Here is a 21,001-nt window from a genome sequence, read left to right as displayed (position 1 = left end):
TTCATTTGTAGTAAATATCGCTCTGGCAAAGAAGCCTGATACAGTCATGGCTTCAGTGATCGTTCTCATCATGAAGGAAAGGATAAAATTTCAGGCGTCCGCAAATTACTGAGGTCCTATATAAGACAGAATGGTTCTCTTTTTACACCAGTGAGAGGAGGTTTAGCAATATGTCACTAGGAAGAGTTAACCTGTTCATTCTTATTTATGAGAGACAGGTGAAGTGCAATCTGTTTCACAGCATTTGTCCTTTATTAATAGGAAATAAGAGAACACGTTATTTAGCAGCCAAAATATTTTTAGCTATTAATTGTGGTCATTTTGCGATAATTTACTATCCTTTTATCCATTTATCAATTCGACATAAGTATCTATGCTTCTTCCAGGCCATGTGCTAAATGTGTGTGATGCACACACTGTCTTAGCTCTGGATGCTCAAGCAACAGACATTTGCTTCTCACTGTTCTAGAAGGCGTGAGGCCCAAGATCCCGGTGCTGGCGTATTTGGTTCCTGATGACAGTCTGCTTCCTGGCTTGTAGACAGCACCTTCTCAGTGTGTGCTCACATGGCCTTTCCTGGTGTATGTGTCTGGAGAGAGAGAGATCTCTCCTTCCCTTCTCATAAGGACACTAATCCCATCATGAGGGTCTCACCCTCATAAATTTATGTAAATCTAATGATCTCCCAAAGACCTTACCTCCAAAAACCACCTTGGGGATTAGAGCTTCAATATACACATTTTTGGGGAAGGAGGGACACACAGGCATCCTGCCTATAGTACTGATGAAAGAGAAGGAACCACTTTGCGTTCTCCTGGAGCCTATAGTTTAATTAGGGAAACTGAGCAATGTGATGGTCCAGGAACAATTTTAACAGAGCTCTGCTGTGTGGTGGTGGCACACATAATTTACTGATAGTCAGAAGGCAGAGTGGGTATAGCCCGGCCATTTCCTGGTCTTGTGAACTTGGAGCAATTGTGTACCCTCTCCCCATGAATGAGGATATTGGACAAGATCAGTGTTTCTCAGAGTGTTCTGCAGGACCCTCCTGTCCTGTGTTATCCATGGGTAGTATGCAGACCAAAATGGTCCTGTAATACATTTCAGAAATCCTTCAAATAAAGTTGAAGCAGATTCATCTCTGTAGGATTTCTCTGTGCCTTTCATATGCTATAATACTTTCAAATCTCCAAGAGAGATACAATATTCTATTTCCCCCAAATTTATGCTATGACATCTCTTGACACTGGACACACAATCCCTTTTGCTTTGAAGATTCCTTATGATCTACTAAGTGGGAAGAATAAAGAAAGCATTTATTATGTGGACTTAACATGCCCACAGTTTACAGATGAAAGAAAATATTTTTAGCTCCACATACATGCTGAATTCTTAGACACTGATTTATTTAATTTATTTTTTTAAGATTTTCTTATTTATTTGTCAGACAGAGTACAAGTAGGGGGAGCAGCAGGTAGACAGAGAAGCAGGCTCCCTGCTGAGCAAGGAGCCCGCCGTGGACTCGATCCCAGGACCCTGGAATCATGACCTGAGCCAAAAGCAAGCACTTTAAACAGACTGAGCCACCCGGGCATCCCCACACAATGATTTAAAAAGTGGTTTCTTTTCTTTACTTCAGATGCTGTGTTATTAATTATGGAGGTTTCTCTATACACATTGTTGTCATGGAGATGTATGGACTCATAAAACAATGTAATCTAGAAGTCTGAGTTACAGGCTGACACTTGTTATGTTTATGCCTGTGTGATCATGACGTCTGACATTTCATTCATGGATTGTCAACCTCCCATGGCGTTTCCCTAAGTGAAATTGGGATGTCTTTATTCTCCTATTTTCCAACACAGTGTCTGACCTTTAATGCAAGTTTTGATTGATGGGTTTAGAGACTCAGCAACACTTCTGTGTTAAGGTATCCAAACCTGTCTGCACAGGAAGAAAGATTTTTATCTGCTAGTTTTGTGTGAATGGATGGTTATTATTAATTAGTTACAAAATAATGAGCTCAATACTTTCTTTTTTCTTTTCAAAATTAAGGAATAGCCTATGTGTCCCTATAGTGCTTATGATGACCTCCCCATGTATTTAATAAAGCTTATATATCTGCACGTGTTCTTTGACCTCTGTGCCCTTGTGAGCTACCCCATCTCTAGGGGTCTCACTATCCAGCTCTGCTTTCCTCTCTCTGTAGTTTTTATCTTGATCATTGTTTTGAGCCATGCGGCTAGAATGACATGCCTTTTTTTTTTTTTCTTTTTTAATTTGTGGTCTTTGAAAAGCCTACATTACGCTAGTCAAAATAAGGACAATGCTAAGTTGACAAAAACCGCTCAGAGTTGTCTCATCGGTATCTACACAGGCTCACATTTTCTGCTCCCAACATGGCATGTCTATCATGGATCTCAAAATTATTTTCTTTCTCAAGATTTAAGCAAACCATCTCTGAATTTTACCTAATGAACTTAGGATACTGACTGTAATACCTTCTGGAGAACCGATGAGGCTGTTTGTCGTAGTCTGGTTCATAACGTCCACATTTCACGTTCAGTGGCAGGTAAAACCATTAAGCTGTGGATTTGGTCAAACTAGGTTACTTATCTTTTTAATGGCTTTGTTTTATATTCTTTGCCTTCACAGACTAGACTCGTGGGGAAATAAAGACTTTTTTAGCTACCGTCTAAATCTAATCCCAACTTTATAAATCCATACATTTCAAAATGTCCAAATTTTTACATAAAATATTTATCCCTCTTTCATTACTTGTTTAGAACAATAAATCTAAATCTTCAGAACACTCAACAATTACCCTCTCATTATCATGTTTAATCAGGATACCTCATGGTTCAGAATCAAGGGGCTTATGAGTCACCTTAAAGAAACCTAGCTAGGGACACCTGGGTGGCTTAAGTGGGTTAAGCCTCTGCCTTCACCTCAGGTCATGATCTCAGGGTCCTGGGATCGAGCCCTGCATCAGGCTCTCTGCTCGACAGGGAGACTGCATCCCCCTCTCTCTCTGCCTGCCTCTCTGCCTACTTGTGATCTCTCTCTCTGTCAAATAAATAAATAAAATCTTTTTTAAAAATTTGAAAAAAAAAACCTCGCTGCATAGCATCTGCTATATTGTCATCTATAGTACAGAATGTAAATATGCCATACTTTGAAAAAATTAGAAATCTTCTAAATCTTCTAAAAACTTCTGCTTACAATATGACAATATACTCTACCAGATGTCTGTCCTTTTGGAAAATTAATTTTGAATTTTTCTGCCAAATGGTTTTGTGTTACAGCTTGATTTTAGAGAAGTTCTCTCTTTCTTTTTCTTTCTTTTTTCTTTCTTTTTTTTTTTCTGTATGTCTTCCAACATGTCTCATTTTGTGTCTAAATCACTATCTTTTAGTTGACTGGCTTTACAACTATACCTGTCACTTAGGTGATAGACCACCCATGATTTAACATTAAAAATCAGTTTTGTTCCTACAACATTCTTCTAAAATTGTTCTCTTTTTAGGTGCTTTAAAAAGTGATGGACACACATATGGACTTAAACTGTCCTTCCAGCTCCTGTTTACTTCCCTGCCTTTTTCTTCTATCTTCCTTATCTCATGCTTTGATTACCATAATGATTAAATGCAAATAATCTGCCCATTCTCTGTATCAAAAATTCTTCAGTATACCTCCTCCTGTCCCCTGGCGGTCAGAAAGTTCATTGTTCTACCTTCTAAGGTAGAACTTGTTACCCTACATCATTCCCGGCATTTCTGGGGCTGCCCTGTCTCCTTCCCGGTCTTCCTGTGTTGGGTCCATAATGCACTTGGTTGCCATTTCTCTAGAGGGTGCTACCGGGATTCTGTAGATCACAGGAGATGGTGAGCCTCCGCGGTGCTAGCACACGTCCGTCTGGGGCAGAACTTCAAACCCAGCTGGTTTGGGGATCTGAACCTGCCACACCTTTAATTCTCCCCTCTGCTAGAGTCATGGTTCTCTCAACCCAAAAATAAAAATCTTCCACTCATGGCCTAAATCCACTATTTTCACGGTGACTTGACTCAGCATTGCTGGAGGCATTGCATGGTTAGGAGAGAGACATGTTGTCTGGAACATACTTGGGCTCTGGTCTAGGATAGTTCAATAAATATTCCTGGATGATCACATCAGTCACATAATTACTTATCTCTGGGTAATATATGTAGATGCTATTACTAGAAAATGTCCTTAGAGACACCAGATATCTTTGTGCTGTTAGCTCCTCCCATATACGAGATACCTAGTGACACTGAAGAGTGAGGGGCCGATGTTTCTCTCTACACTAGTATCTGGGTCTGCATATAATGGCTTCCTGAGTCATCAGATCAAACACTGATTAAAATGACTTTATGTATGCTTTTAATTTATTTAGAAACTGTATTATAATTCCTGTAGGTACAAGTAAATGCAAGTTATTTTTTCCAGAGGATGAATGGGATTTACACACAGAATTTAAGGAAGGAGAAAATTAAAATAAATTAACATATAATACATACATATCAATCACCATGTAGTAAATAAACACAGTAGGTAAAAGCCTATTATATCTGATTTGTAAAGGGATGGTTTTGAATGGTTTTGAATTACTTGTTGCATTTTTTAAAATTTCAAAATAGTTATCAGTTTTGTTTTTTTTTAACATTTGGGGGTTACTGATAGTCTTTGGTCTCTGTGTGCACTTGACGTATACCAAAATGATGATGTGATATCACCACAAATTAGCTTGTTAGTACTTCCGGTTGTAATTAAATTCATAGGAAAGGCAATTTAACTATTTTTTTCAGGGTCAGATAAAAATGTAGTGACAGCTGGCAGGTGATCTTGCTACACTGTGATAGGAGAAAGGGTAAAATTTAAATGCAATATGTATTCTAGAGTTAAGAAAGAGATACATTAGACTTATGCCTACAAAACAAGATAAAGTCTTAAGGGTTGTATTTTTCCATATTTAGCAATTTTATCATATAAATATAAAGACTCAAGTATCTTGAAATTTTGTGCTGGGAATAAAAAAAAGAACATTGTCACTTCATGCATATGGTGTTTTATACTTTTAAATAAATAGCCATTTAGGAAAGAAATGATCCCAATAGAAAAACTCTATGATACACTTCAAACCTGCTCATCCCAGATAAAAATCAACGTGTTCCAAGGATTGAAATTATCCAGTGAGCTTAGGAACCGGGGGTGTCCATTCTGATGCAGATTCTGTAGCATGGTGCTCTCGAATGAACAATCACACTGTTGATGAAAAAACGAAGATGCTTCTCTCTTTGCTTCATCTCAGCTTTGGGGGGAAAGTGAGTCAAACTGGTGATTCTACAACTTTAATGCACAAGAATCCTTAGGGGGCGTTGGCAAGATCATTCTGATTCTGAGCTAGGGCCACAGGTGTGTGTCTTGTCAGGCTCTCATGCCAGGCTTTGGAGAGCAGGGAAGGGGAGCAGGTCAGGGCAGGCCGGTGGACCATTCGTCTGTTGGCACTGAGAGAGGGGCTTCCTAAGTGCGTACTTGTACCTGCAGAACTCGACCTGCCATTTGATCGACTTCGTCCTTTCTTTAGTATCAGCTCTAAGCAGTCGTGGCTGTTAGCGCGTGGCGAGGCTTGGAGCAGTGTCACGCGTCTAGTTTAATGACATACGGTCGTGAGCGTGTCTGGTTCCCCAGGCTCTGGGCTCTGGGTGCAGAACCTGCTGCTGGGGCACGTGGGCACCCCGTGGAGTTGCACTGAGCCCTACTTGCGGGTGCGGACTGCGTGGGCTACCGCCCACCTTGGAAGTCTCGGGAATTCTACCACTGACCCTGTGCTCTTTAAGTGGAATCGGACGGGCCGAGGGGCTGTGCACGTGCGCAGAGAAGGGGTGCCTGACCAAGAGCCCACACGCGTGGATGCAGCCCCGTGCGCAGGGGAGCAGCGCGCGTCCTCACCCTGCACTGGGACCCGCCCCCTGCATAGCCGTTTCCCGCCAGTTTTTGCCTCAGGTTTGATTAAAGACCAGACGACTCACCTTCCCCGTCCCAGCCGCATCACTCAGAGTCCCCAGTCCCAATCAGCTAACTCATCTGACGAGTTCATGTCTGCTAGTGTGGTAACCAAGACCTGGAGTGAAGCCCAAGGTCACACGGAGAATTTTAAGCTGGGCTGCTCGAATTAATGTCCTTCCCCCTCTCTTACCCTGTAAAACCCGTGGGTCCTGTGTAACCAGGGATGAGAGAAGACGTACCACACTGATGAAAAGGATTATTTGCAATCCCCACGTCTTTAGCACCATTTCAGAGGCATTTTTATTTTTTATTCTATAAAATACCAGAGCTGCGTATTTTGTCTATCTGTGCCATGGGGTTCATAGAGAGAGGTTTCAGCGCTAAATACTTAGAGTTAATTTTTCTATATTTTAGGCTGAAGGTCACTGTTATGTGATGCATTAAAAAAATTGCTAGTGTCCTAACTGAAGGCATTTCCATCTAGAAAAGTGCCTGATTATAGTCTTGGGACCCATAAGTAGTGGACCTGTTTATCTGCGAACATATTGTTTGTGAGTTTTGTTGTTGTCTTTAAATGAGAGAGACAATACAAAATGTTTGTTCTCATATTATGTTTGTCTGGAAGGATAGAATTCCCAGATTCACACTTAAGTTTTTTCATAAAGATGGCCAACTATGTTTGAAAAACAAGAAAGCAAGAGAGGATTGTCATGGGTTTTGCATATTATAAGAAACATAATTTTAAAGGACCTTTTAGAATGTGTATGTGTTGGAATTGCAGTGTATAATAGGAAACGTGGAAGTAGCAAATTTTATTATTTAAGGAAAAGCTTGATGCACTGCAGACTGAATATGAAATATATTGATGAATTAGCTAAACCTGATTTAAAGTTACCCGAAGTCTTCTTGGTAGAGTAATAAGAGAATGGCTCAATGTCTTTGTTCATTTCCTTAGGAGGAGAGCAACAAGGGAAAAAAGTTATTTTGTTCTTCCAAAAATAAGAATGTTGTTTATATTACATATTTCCTAAGCATTTGTCCCTGCATTTCTACAGCTGTGGGTCTCGCCGCATGCCAAGAACCAGCCCTTCCCAGCAACAGCATCAAAATAGGAGACCGGTACATGGTGAACGACGTCCTCTCCTTCCAGTGTGAACCGGGCTACACCCTGCAGGTATCCTCCTTTTGAGTGTTGGGAGCAGAGAGGGTTAAACCTAGGAGTCCCTGGCCAGCTCCAGCAGCCAGTGCCTGAGATTTGCTCTCCTGGAGAGCTAATTTAGTTTCTCACACTTCGTTTGTAAATGAGAGTAGTCACATTAAGCCATGCATGCTGGTAATCTTAATTATAATGTGGAAATAGCTTCTAATGAGGATGCACTCTTTCAAAGTTGAGCATCTTGTTTTTTGTAATTATTTTGTTTCAAAATGTATGTTCTCCCCGTATGTATGCAGATAAAATTCTAAGGGACAAAGTAGGGACAGAAGTCTCTTTCAAACTGTCACCCTGACAGCCCCTTTGCACACTGTTCTCATGGTCAGTTGGGCAAATCATCATTCCATATCTGCTCTGTGCCAGGTACTGTGGTGCTCAGATAATAGCTTTTGATCATTCCTAAGAAATACTGAAGCACCTTTATCATTTTTAATGTTATATAAAAGTTTTCATGCACTTTCATAACCTCATGTGCACCAGCATTCATTATTTCTGTTATTTTTTCTGGTCTAACCACAAATAAGCTTACTCACAAAATAGTTTCTCTCTGTCACTTAGCATAATTCTTGCAGGATTCTCCCTGCCAACAATGACTATTAATAATTGAAGCATGCTTATTACCAAGTCAAGTAGGAAAACTTAAGCCTAATTATGTGTCTCCTCTTGGGTTACTTTGGGTAATAGAGTACTTTTGGCTGTCTGCTTATTACCACACTGAAGCTGATCATATTTTAAGGAAAACTGTATTAGTTCTACTCTTTAAGGGACTTAAACAAATGAGCCTGAGGCAGCCTCAGAAAAGCATGCAAAGGTGCCTCTGGGAAGGGACCGCGCCGCGCAGAGCGGCCGCACTCTGTGTGCTGCAGGAAATGGCTTGCAGAGGCTTTCAGACAAGACATAACCGTGTAACAGTGTGAAGAACCCCAAGTCACGTCCCAGGGGTTCCGTGGAGAGGGACACCCCCGTATAGACTGAGAGGCCCTTACTATATCCTTTTTTTTCTTTTATGTCTGGTTTATAACCAAGCACGTGTCCCACATGTGACTACTTGCTGCACTCCGGGACCTTCACCTTCTCCCTACCCCTCCGTGATGTCGTTTTGCAGCTGCTATGAGAATCCTTTTACACACGACGCCTTGGCAGCCCTCAGAGGAGGAAACAGGAAGGAGGGTTCTGGAAGGAACTTCGTGAGGTTGGCTAGTTTACGGAGCTGCTGGCACATAGAGGCCTGCGGACACACAGGGGCAGAGCCCAGCCAGGCCTCTCACTCGCTCTGGCTTTCCAATGCAGACCAGCCACCAGGTCTTCTTTAGGGCCTGGGCCAAGCTTCGACTTCACAAGCTTCTGTGTTTGTCCTTCACAGGAGTGAAAAAGTTTCCTGACTTTTTTTTTTTTTTTTTTTTTTGAGTTGCTGATAAGCGACAACACGTTTGCTAACACGTTAACATAATCGCAGCATGCGTTATGACACATCCTTTATGAAGGGCCCCATTCCTTGTCGCGTTCACACATAGATGTGCACGGGAGCCTCCTGGACATGGCACAGAGGTGCTGTCCCCACGACACACAGACAGAAGGCCCGACCTTTGTGCACTTTGGAATTTCCATCTTCTCCAGCCTTTTACAGGATGAAAAACTGAAAACAGAAAATTCTTATAATTTTAACTAGTGAACACATAGAGCCCTATATTGTTTTGGGTCCATGATACACACTTCAGCTGGAATCTCTAATATCAAATGTTTGTGCCAAAATCAGAAACAGGATATGGCCCAGATTGGTAATAAATGACTGTTTTATTGGTAGTCATCGATACGTGTCTTTAAAGGCCTTTGCACTTTACGTTTGCCATAACTCAGGAAGAAATTTATTAAAGATAATTTATGGATCAGAAAATGAGTGACCACAGAGCATGGACCTCGGCAGGCACGGAAGGTCTTCTTTAAGGATAAGCAGCGTCTCCTCTTGTGTAATGACTTTTTGACACATCAGACAGTGTGATGTGTCTCACAAAAACGAGTTTTGTGGAAGATGAATTGCGCAGGAAACGTTTCTGAGTTTAGGGAATCGGTTTGTCGTTGATAACTGCGTTAGTCCAGATTCCTGGGTGGTACGTCCCCGTGTGGCTGGGATCATGTAACATGAGTTTAAAGATTTGTCTTGGGTTGCCTCTGTGCCAGCTGTGGGCGGCAAATGGAAACTCGCGAGATCAGTACCGCGGCTCATGAGACCACCGCGTCACAGGGAGGAAAAGAAATCAAGAAGCACCGTCTGCACCGCGGTGCCCACTTACCGCCTTCTCTTAGTGTGAGAGAGACTGCAGCCCCACACATTCAGAATTTAATCTGTGGCCGTGTGGTTTTAAAACAGAAATAATAGGACACACCTTTCCGAAGGTCGAACGTTGAAAACGTCATATATTTACAGGATAAAGAGACTGTGGGTGACGAGGATTAATTTGATTGTGGCCACAATTATTTGGCACTTTGTGAGCCTGTCTGGTAAGAAAACGGATGTTAAGCCTCCTTGTTCTCCGATGAAGGAGGAACTGACCCAGTGCTTTGCGGGACCAGAAGGGGTGTGTGAGCTGTGTGTGAACTCTGAGCAGGCAGGGTGACCAGGACGGTGCCTTCTCAGAAGCCAATTATGTATTATTGACCTTCTGCTCTTCAAACTGATACCTAGCATTTTCTAATCAATCACAGCCTCCCAGATCAAAAGCTGTAACTTCTGATGATTAAACAAAGAAAAAAAGCACAAAGATGTGTCTTTTCCAAGCCATCCCATTAAGCATCAGGGAAGGAGCATGTGGCAAACAGACCCTTGAGAAGGACCCTGAAACATTTTGGTGTTAGTGAAAAGAAATACAGTGGTTACGGATTTTTTTTTTTCCCATCTTGATTCCAAATATGTGGTTCATTGACAAACACTAGCGTACTACATGTGTAAATTTAAATTACATGTGTAATTTAAAAAGGAAACCAAAGGAAGTACAGATAGCCTCACACTGAGTCATTAAAACTCTGTCTCTGGTGATGTGAGCTTTATTTCCTGTTCTCTCCAACAGGGCCGGTCCCACATTTCCTGCATGCCGGGAACCGTCCGCCGCTGGAACTACCCGTCCCCGCTCTGCATTGGTACGGCCGCCTGCCCCAACGCGTCCTCTCTGCACGTGCTCCAGCAGTCACAGGGCTGCCGGCTCCCACAACTACTGGCCCGGGCTTCACATGACCCACTTCTAATTTCCCTTCAAATGGTCATTACTTCATAATCACATCATAATGCAGTGGAAGTGTAGCAAAACCTGAGCTTGCGTCCTGTCCCATGGGGGGCACTGGCTCGGCTTTCTCATCGTCTTAGGTCCAGCCTACATGGATTAGATGTAAGAAGGTTGGCTCATGGCTCGAAACTCAAATCACTTCCTATCAGAGGGCCAGTGGATTAATTAGGAGAAGGAAGGGACACAGCAGGTCTGAAAGTCTGTGTAGGACTTTAGGCCTTAGGAAAATCAAGTTTCCAGAAACGAAATTCAGAAATAAACATAAGTGATCTGAAGTTGGAGGGAGCGTATTTTTTTAGGAGAAACAGGGAGATATGTTCGTTAGGATGGGGATCCAGCCCACCTCTTTAGGGAAAAACCTTCCAAACACAGCACAGCAGGAAGAAAATCTCATGCCCTGAGGTCCATTTGACGTTTTGCCTCGAGGACGTAGTCAGAGTGAGTCCCCGGGCAGAGCAGGAGGTTTTAGTTTACCTCCATTATGGGAAGACCTTGAAGCGTAAGGCCCTGTAACCTTGGCCGGTCTCCCAGGTCACCCAGGCCTCAAGCTTCGCCACCAGCCATCAGCCCGTCCGTCTGACTGGAAACCCTCACTTACAGCTCAGGTGACCACAACGTCGTCAGGGGCTCCTCGACCTGTACAACTCAGTCAGCCTTCACTGCACACTTCCTGCGTTCCTCAAGCCCTGCCCCACCTCCTGAACCCCCTTCCTGGGTGACCCCATCATCCGGATGTTGTCTCAGCTTCCATATCATCGACCGAGTGCAGACAGAGCTCCTCCCCCTGCTGGCCTCCCACCCGAATGGTCCCTAGTTGCGATGGTCGCCTGTTAAGTCCTCGACCGTAGGTTCTCACAGCCTTCTAGCTCCCGACGGATCCCTCCTAACTGACCGCCGTCAGGATCCTAACCTCCAGTCCCCAGTTTCGGGGATCCTCCTACTGTATCAGGGGAGGGAGCGTGTGTGGCTGCTCCTGGCCCTCGGTTCTCCCGCTCACCCACGCTCCGCTCAGAATAGCATTGGCTGGCAACTTGGCCCTGGCACGGCCTGCTCTCCCACTCTCACTTCCCTGAAGTGCCCGAGGCCACGTCCCTCAAGTCCTGGCCTCTGGGGCTGAAGCCCTTCCTGGTGCCCCACCTGCCGCGAGCTCTGTGCTGGCCCCCAGTGAGGGCCCCAGGCAGGAGGAGAAGGCAGCAATCTGTCTTTATGGGAAATATGCTATGAAATGCTGCTATTTTGTTCATCACAGTTTTTTTTTTTTTTTTTTTTTTCTTTCCCCCTTGCATTCCTTTGGATGTTTCCAAATTTTGCACCAACCTGCTGTTTGGGGGCCCAGGCACCCTCCTGAAGTGTGCACCTGGGGCAGGTGCCTCACTGGTCTGACCCTCACCGGGTTCCCAGCCTCAGGTCGGATCACAGCAATGACAGAGGGTCATTTCGACCCTGCGGATGGCTCTACTTTCTCTCATGGAGCTGTGAGGTCCTGGAGCTTGGGTTAGTCTCCCTGTTCTGCCCAGAACCTTGAAGACAGAGCCTGGGCCACTCAGCTCTCCGCTTTGAGCACATGGTAGGCTCTCAGTGCGATTCCAGGATGCCCAGCAGATGACAACATGGGTCATCGTGGCAGGGACCACGGACACCCGGTTCACAGTCTCTTTCTTGCTTCCCACACGTGGACACTGCCTGGGATGCACTCGGAAACCCCCATCTCTAGAACACTACCTTTAAGCATCTCCGTGTCACACGAGGCATTTCAGGAGAAAGCGGTCAGCTTTCCAGAATAAAACACATGATTCTAAAGCCCACAGTAGAGCCCGAAAAGTGTCCTCTAAGCTACTCGCACACTGTGCCGGGGTCCATTAGCAGAGGAGGGTGAGAGCTTAGGGTCCCTGCGAGCCTCCACGGGGAAGCAAGAGACTGACTGGCTGCTGCCTCTTCCTCTGAAAGCCTGATTTCCCCTGCCTCCCACAGATCCTAAGTATTAGATGTTTTTTAGTGATCTGCACCTTCATGACCTTGATCGGGAAACAGATGGAGTTAGAGACAAAGGACGATCAACCCGATCCGAGCCTTTAACACAGAGTGGCCGCCTTCATGCTGGTCTCACACAGGAACAGTGCCGTCCCTGTAATGTTCATCATAGTATATTTGCTTACAAGTGAAAGTCCCTACTGACCAATATCTGTTTTCCTGAAAGTGATTTCTGGGTAAAGTAAGTATCTAGGCTACCCCGTACCCTAAAACATTGAGGATAGAGATTTGAAATCCCAGCTGTGACCTGGAAGGGAGACACAGAGCTATGGGGGCCAAGCTCAGGGCACTGCCTCCTCCCTCCCTGCCTTTTACTTATAGAACTTCCGTCTTCCTGTTTGTTTTTTCAATGAAGAACCTTCCCTAAAGTTTGGGAATTGAGATATTTTTAACTTTGAAATGAAATCAGCTCCCCATGGGTGTTCACTCAAATGGTGTGTCATTGCTGGCACTCTGTATTATGGGAGGATATTTTACTCAAATAGTTAACTTATAGTAGCCAGTTATAATTGATTTTTATCTTTTATTTTATTCTCCTCCTATATTCGCAAATGTCGAAGATACATCAACTTCCGTAACACTGGCTCACCCCTAACCTTTTATAGGCTGTAGAGAGAGGTTTTTCATTGGAAAACTCACAAACAACCCACGAAAATCTCCAAGTCTGATCTGAGAGATTGAAACGCTTTTTGTTTGTTTGTTTGTTTGTTTTTTGTTTAGCTGTTGGCTGCAAATTAATACGAGCTGGGGGATTTTAAGACTAGAAATCCATAGAGAGATAATATTTTTGTTATTAGCTCTTAGAAATTTCAAGTCCTAAGGAAAATAATTCATATCAAAATGTTCCTCTGCAGGTTTTAATATCAAGCCCATGCTCAGAGCTTAAACCAATATTAACCATTTCAACATCACAACGAGCCCCAGAGCAGCCAAGCTGTTTGCCAGACCCTTCCATCCAGCTGGCATTCCCTGTACCATGGGGTCTCTCCAGAGGACATGCCCTGTGCCCTGGAGTAAAATTTCCACATATCGTCACAAAAAAACAAAAAAACAAACAAAAAAAACAAACAAACAAACAAAAAAACCCCACACAAACCCAGGAAATCTGCACAAAAGAAGATAAATAAGTCCAGTAGGATGTAAGATCCCCAGCTATTTGATAGTAATCAGTACCTCATCTTTCAGAGACAACTTATGCCTCATTAACTCTCTGCATGGGGTACCTCATTGCAAGAAGGGTCTGGGATGGAGGGAGTTTGTCCAGCAGGAAGCAGGAGGGCAGTTTACCAGATGGTGGTGGCCCGGTAAGGCCTGGGAAGGAGGCTGAAACTTGCTTGTAGCATTGAACAAATATACAATAAGACAAGTCCTTTGGTAGAGATTTTACATATCACAAAAGAAAAAAAGAGGGATGCCCGTCCTTTGGGAGCTCTGTCGGTATGCCCACCCAGTGATGTTTGTGTTTTAGGTAAATTAAAATAGGATTACACTCGTGATGACTGGGTACTGGAGGAATTAGGTTATGACTTTCCCTGTGAAAAGAGATCTAGCCCATGCGAGGCCCTTCCTCTGTCTTCAAGACGCCCACAGTTGGCCCGTGTGATCCGAGATGTCACTATCGACGAGGACTCTGTGATCCAGCCACGCGGCCAGCTCTTCATGCGACGCGGTCCCACTCCTCGATTGAAGCAGTACATAGATGCTTCTGTTTTATAATTCCCAATCTTTTCCTCCTCTTTTTCATAAAAATCGTGTTCAAAATCAAAAGGCCATCTTTAAAAATGTCACCTTTACTTCATTTTTGTCGTCATGCTGCTGTCACTGATCTGGCGTTTTCACGTCCAACTGCCCTGTGGTTGGACGGACGGACTTGCCCTCACTGTGGGATGAGAGCCTGCGGGGAGGGGTGACAGTGCTGACCCTTCTTAGGAATGCCACTTCGATCCACCAGTTGCCCTCAGCGGAACGGACAGACTCACGGATGAAGCGCATCCCAGAGCCAGTGTTTCCACATTCCTGGTTTTCCCACAGAGAAGACACCGGAGAGGTCATACACAAACAACAAAATTCACATTCAGAGTTTTACTGGAATTATTCACTCATCCCACAAAAGTGCCTTTTTAATTTTTTTTTAAACCTACATCTTTAATAACGTATACAGTGTCAAGCCCAGATTAGGATTCCCTAGTTTGGGCCATTACCATATTCACCAGACTTGATTTTTTTTTTTTTTAGACTTTATTTATTTATTTGAGAGTGAGACAGTGAGAGAGAGCATGAGGGAGGAGAAGGTCAGAGGGAGAAGCAGACTCCCCATGGAGCTGGGAGCCCGATGCGGGACTCGATCCCGGGACTCCGGGATCATGACCTGAGCCAAAGGCAGTCGTCCAACCAACTGAGCCACCCAGGCGTCCCACCAGACTTGATTTTTTAAGACTAGTTAGATTTTTTTCCCCATATCAAATGTGCCCTTGACAGGTAAAGTTTTTCTACGTTGGTGATTAAAAAGAAGAAAAAGAAGAAAAAAATAAGAGTCCACTGTAGACTTGGAGAGGAGATTCAGAGGTCTCTAACAGAGGTTCCTTCCAAAACAGAGTTTGCCTGATAAGAACGTTGTTAGAATAGCAATAAAGCCTTTTGATGCGACTTCCTGAAAAGATGTGACAGCACTTGCATTATTATTTTGAAATATCAGAAATGGCCATTTAATAGGTCACAACTGGTCAAGGGTCAGAATTTCCTCTGCTTCCACATAGATTATTTGACACGTGTGTTACAAACTCGGTTTTTCCTTCTAGCCAAACCTCAGCTGCCGTAGACATAAATTATGGGTAACCCAGGTCAGGCTTCGTGGAGGCTTCGTTCAAGCCCATCACAGCCATGAGTGTAGGTTTCCAGGGAAGAAGGTGTTAGAGGGCTAAACTCCAATGCCTAAAAGAACTCCAACGGTAACCATCCTGCTAAAAAGATGGGTCCTGGAAACTGATGGAGCTGGTGCCGTATTCTAGTTGTGTTGTTCAGGCAAATTACTTCATCCGTTCAGGTTCGGTTTCCTAATCTGTAAAAGGGGTAATAGTAACACCAACTGTTTTAGGGTTTTATAAGAATTAAGTCATGCAATGTGTTTACTCAGCCTGGCAGGCAGCACATGGTTACCAGGGAATAAATAGTAGGTAATACTCCCACTCAATACATCGCCACTGGTCACCTGAAAGTCCTGGGGATGCAGGTGGAGTTAAATCCCCATGCTAGAAAGCGATGGCCTCAGCACTAAGCATGCCTGTCCCCTTCACAGCAACCTGCGGAGGGACGCTGAGCAGCATGGGGGGCGTGATCTTGAGCCCAGGGTTTCCAGGCGCTTACCCCAACAACCTGGACTGCACGTGGAAAATCGAGCTGCCCGTTGGCTATGGTAAGTGAAAGCATTTTTTTTTTTAAATTCCTAAAACTTCAACTTTTTAATTTCTGTCTTGGAAAGAATTCACCTGAATGAAAAATGCACCTTATTCTGTTGACGTAACTGTCTTCAATTGAAAGTGGCTTAGAAATTTAAATAAGGCTTTGGTAGAATAACTTCAAGAACAGACAGTTATTAAAAAATCAGTTCAGCCATGCAGCTCTTTTCAGGGCAAATTAAATTAGATGGATGATGATAGAGTAGGCACATGGAGTATAAAATGCAGCATCCCTAATTCAGTTATCCATCTTTTTATTTATAATACCACCTTCTGTAGTCTATTTCTGGGATGTAGTAATGGTTGTTGTTTCTTTGGTATGATTTTGAAGTCTTTTTCAAGTTATGACACACTTTAGGACTGTTCTATAAATATTTGTAATTATATATTGCATTGATTTAGGTTCACAAAAATGGCTTTTTATAATATTTACTTAGGAACTTTCAGATTCTCTACCTTAAATAATGGATAATTTAAATCATTATGAACACTAAAATTTCATTATGGCCTTTTCCAGAAATTCATAGTCTGTGAAATTTTGATTCCCCATCATGCCTTTCTTTGTCTGTGTCATTCATATATATCCTTCATATTTGAGTTCATTAATTTGGGTTTTCCCCACCTGTGAATTTCTCCCAAGCCCCCACTGGTAGGTGTACCAAATAAGGTCCTCACTGAGTGTCCTAGGAGATGGTGATTGAGAACTCATCTACTAAGTGAAATGTCAGTTGAATGATGAATGAACTTAAACCTAAGTGGAAACCCCTGCCCTAGAAGATCACATGGTTCATTAGGTTTTCAAAGCTTTGACTTAAGAACCTGTACCAGGAATGGCAGCAGCACCAGGAGTGCAGATGTGGAGGAGTGTCTACTTGCTCAGCAGAGAGCAACTAAGAGGCATTGTGGGCAGGAGGGTTTGGCGGATGTCAATCAGGTGTGCAAGCATGGACATGCTGCGGACAGACACGGAGTTTTACACAGGGAAACGGGGCAGTGTGGAAGGGGGGAACCTCATAGGAGGTTCATGTCCATTGAGCTCTTTAAGGGGCCAGCCAGAGAGTGAGTGGGGAGAGGAAGGTGAGCAACCACAAAAGGACTACAGAGGCTCTCTACTTCTTCCAGGATTTTTAGTGTAGTTTTGTTTTTTAATCATCAGCTCCAAGCGATGGGGAAGTAGTTCTGCCCTATGTTCAATCAACATTAGCTCAGCTTTTCTCACAAGTGCCATCTGTGTCCCTTCCATGGGGATCTGAGATATGGATGTGGTGGATGCAATGGTTGAACCAGGCAGGCAGTGGGTTTGGATCGGACATGCCTGTGACCCCCGTATTCCAGCAGCATCTGAAGGCCGTTGAGGGTCATGGGTTTATTAGACAAATGACCACAGTAGTTAAAAGCAGAGATTCAGAGAAACACAGGCCCACTGCAGCGCTAACTGCTGGGGTGCGATCTACTGAAACGGGATATGAGCTTTCCTCATCTGAAAAACCAAAAGAGCCACATAGGGTTATGGCGAAGACTAACTAAAACAATTCAGAGGCGTTCAGCACAGGGCTTGGCATTTTAAACAGCAAAAGCAGAGAAGAAAGAACTCAGCAGGTTTATTATTATTATTGTTATTATTATTCCAAGTATGTCCCATTTTCCTTTCAAATCTCAAGAGGAATATATTATTCATAAGTAGATGTAAATATTTCATTATCTTGTTTTTCCAACTTGACCATTCTGTGATGGAGAAGGTTATTGTCTGGCATTTTTCCTCATGTTGCTTACCCATAAGCCAAGATGAAAGATAATAATTCAGGGGGGGAAATCAGCCAAGTTGTCTTAGGGTCATGATCTATGAACTCAAACAAAATATTTATTTGAAGAAATGCCAAAATGAAAGAAAAGATTTATGAAATGTTACAATTAAACGATTTAAGTCTTTAAATATTTGATATTGCATGCTATTGGGTTTTGAAAGCATCTTGAAGAAAAGGCAAAAAGAAATTTTATGTCTTAAATCCTAAATATGTATAAAATAGTGTCATTATCCCTACCTCTTTATAATAAATGTAGTTATGCTTCAGAATGCAGTTGAGCCATGAACAACCTGGGGTTTGGGGTGCTGACCCAGTATATATAGTCAAAGATTCAAGCATAACTTTTGATTCCAAAACAATTTAATTAATAATAACCTACTATTGATCAGAAGCCTTATCAATAACATGAACAGGCGATGAACACACGCCGTATGTTGTATTTTCATTATGTACTGTATTCTTACAATAAAGCGAGCTAGAGAAAAGAAAATGTTAATAAGAAAATCTTAAGAGAAAATACATTTATAGTTCTGTGCTGTAAAAAATCTGCATTGTTCAAGAATCAACTGTAATATTACAGATTCAATGTCAGGCCCCAGGTTTGCTTGTGATAAATTTTATCTATAAATATCCTTCTAAACATGAAGTTACAAATGAGGGAGAAGGCATGTAAGTGGTAGCGGTCCCTTGACACGGTGAATATTTGGGGTTTTTTCATCCCTGCTAAAAAAGCTTTCTGAGGCTTAAAAATTACAGAGCATTTTGCTGATGTCGAGAAAACTTTACATCCTAACTTTCAACCCCCCATGACATTTTTGAAACTCTTAAGTCAGTTTATTTTATCCATGTCTGCCATTGCTCCCTTATAATAACAGGACTCAAAACACCACCACCACTCAAAACACCACTTGCCTTGCTTTCAAACACACACATTTGAGCTCCCCATTTTCAGCTGCCTGTGATGTCTTTTCATCTGGGGCACCCAAAGGTGTCACAGATTCCATTCAAATTCAGATTCATCACTTTCTTCTTCTCTTTTCCTCAGTCCGTCCCACGGTGGATTCTCCTATTTCACTCCTTCTCTGTATCTCCAGCACTACTGTTCTCCTCACGGCTTCCCTTTCCCTCAGCCTTATCTTGACCACAGGTTCCCCTATACCCACCCAAGTCATAGGCAGACATCAGATCACTGCCCTGGATATTTTGAGAAAGGAACTTTGGGTTTGGAACTCAGGAATCTGAAAGTTTAAGTTAAACACTCTAGAAGTTTAGGGGCGCCTGGGTGGCTCAGTGGGTTAAGCCGCTGCCTTCAGCTCAGGTCATGATCCCAGGGTCCTGGGATCGAGCCCCGCATCGGGCTGTCTGCACAGCAGGGAGCCTGCTTCCCTTCCTCTCTCTCTGCCTGCCTCTCTGCCTACTTGTGATCTCTCTGTCAAATAAATAAATAAAATTAAAAAAAATAAATAAACACTCTAGAAGTTTCTTATCACAGAAACAAACAGCGGCATAGCGAAGATGAGCGTCATGGGCCTTAATAATAATTTCTTCCCTCTCTGATCTCCCATATTGTGTCCTATTAGTGGGACAGATAAGGAGATTGGGCAGATATGTTTCTAGAGATGTCACTGCAGATGTTTAACCTGGAAAATTCCTGCTGTTAGGATGATTTTGGTAAGCAAGATGGAAAGCATTTCCTCCTTCAATGCATAATGTGATGGATACTTTACAATAAAAATGTGGTAGAGCTAATCAGCTCTTCCAAGTGAACATGGGCATTGACACATTGCTGTTGCTACTCGCCACCTGCCCCTATTCTAGTTCGCCTGCACGTGTGTGTGTGTGTGTGTGTGTGTGCGCGTGCACGTGTGTCTCTGTGGGGGTGGGGATCTCCTAACAGCCCTTTCTCTGTCTGAGGTTTGGGAAACCATTTTAAACAATGTATGTTGTAGTATCTCTGGGAAGTTCATCAAGAAGTGGGCGCGGTGGGGGTATTGCTTACGTAAGGCACAGAGAGAAGACCAGTTATTGTGAATACGTACTTAAACTTACAATACTAAGTACCAAGGGAAACGATCGCTTAGCCCAGTGGTTCTCAGATTGGGCTTCATACAAGAATCATTAGCAGGAAGGGGTCCAGTAGTTACAATGAAATTCCTGTGGCTGCCCCCTCCATGCTCTCTCTCAGCACTGCTGACCAGACAGGGAAAGGGGATCCAGAGTTTTCTTAAAAATAAATTCCATTTCAATATTTTAACAGTTAGTTTCCTCATTTCTTCAAATGCTGGGGATCTGCACATGCATTCCTGGGTTCTTAATTTTCAGGTGTGGTTTTTGGTTGTTCGGGGCATTGGTGACTATTGTACTGGGGAGCCCAGATGCTTTAGCTCCCCCAGCTACCTGAACGACACGCTGATGCAGAACATGGTATCACTGCCTTTCTTGATGTTTTTCAATCATGGAGGATTTTCCTCAGGGTCGTTGGGGTCTTTCCGTGCAACTGCATTGTGTGGGACTGCCCGAGAGCTTCTCCAGTTCATTAGTAAAGCCGCTACAAGCTTAGAGAAATAACCTTTTGATTATCCCATTCTCTCCCATGCCCAAGGTTAGTCGATAGTTTAAACAGGCAAAAGGAGTAGTGGCTTTGGCAATATGTGAAAACCAGCTTTGTCTCCCATTGCTAATTATTCGTTCCAGTGGTAACTATTTCCTGCATCCTTCTCGGGCAGAGAACTCAGCTCTCCTAGTGATGGGGGGACTTTGAGCCAAGGGATGGACAGCAGGTGTCCTGAGTGCTCATGTCTGGGGGCTCTGAGTTGAGTAGAAAGCTTAGCACTATCAGTCACTGTGCCATGGATTTGCACAAATTACCACAATGGTTTTGAACCTCATTTCCTTATCTTTAAATTAAATATCATTGGGGCGCCTGGGTAGCTCTCTTGGTGAAGCGTCTGCCTTCACCTCAGGTCATGATCTCAGGGTCCTGGGATGGAGCCCTGTGTCTGGCTCCCTGCTCAGCGGGAAGCCTGCTTCTCCCTCTCCCTCTGCCCCTGCTCCTTCTCCCTCCCTCTCGCTCTGTTGCTCTCACTCGTGTGCGCGCTCTCTCTAATGAATAAATACAATCTTTAAAAATGATAATAAATCAAAAATAAGCAGAATAAATAAATATCATAAAGCACGATTCTCACAGGGCTC

The 21,001-nt window shown here is 43.4% G+C and overlaps 1 protein-coding gene across 3 annotated transcripts in view; it reads left to right on the top strand.

Annotated features, from left to right (window-relative positions):
- Nucleotides 1-21,001, top strand: part of CSMD1 (CUB and Sushi multiple domains 1) — a 2,014,336-nt gene that overhangs the window by 1,813,478 nt on the left and 179,857 nt on the right. For all 3 annotated transcript variants that reach the window (XM_047713603.1, XM_047713595.1, XM_047713613.1), the window contains 3 exons: nt 7,083-7,201; nt 10,306-10,375; nt 15,845-15,961. In XM_047713603.1, coding sequence (XP_047569559.1) covers nt 7,083-7,201; nt 10,306-10,375; nt 15,845-15,961 — 306 coding nt within the window. The remainder of the gene's footprint in view (nt 1-7,082; nt 7,202-10,305; nt 10,376-15,844; nt 15,962-21,001) is intronic.

Source organism: Lutra lutra, chromosome 2 (genome assembly GCF_902655055.1).
Source record: "Lutra lutra chromosome 2, mLutLut1.2, whole genome shotgun sequence".
NCBI lineage: Eukaryota > Metazoa > Chordata > Mammalia > Carnivora > Mustelidae > Lutra > Lutra lutra.
The sequence above is the reverse complement of the archived record's forward strand: the minus strand, read 5'-3'. Positions and strand labels throughout refer to the sequence as shown.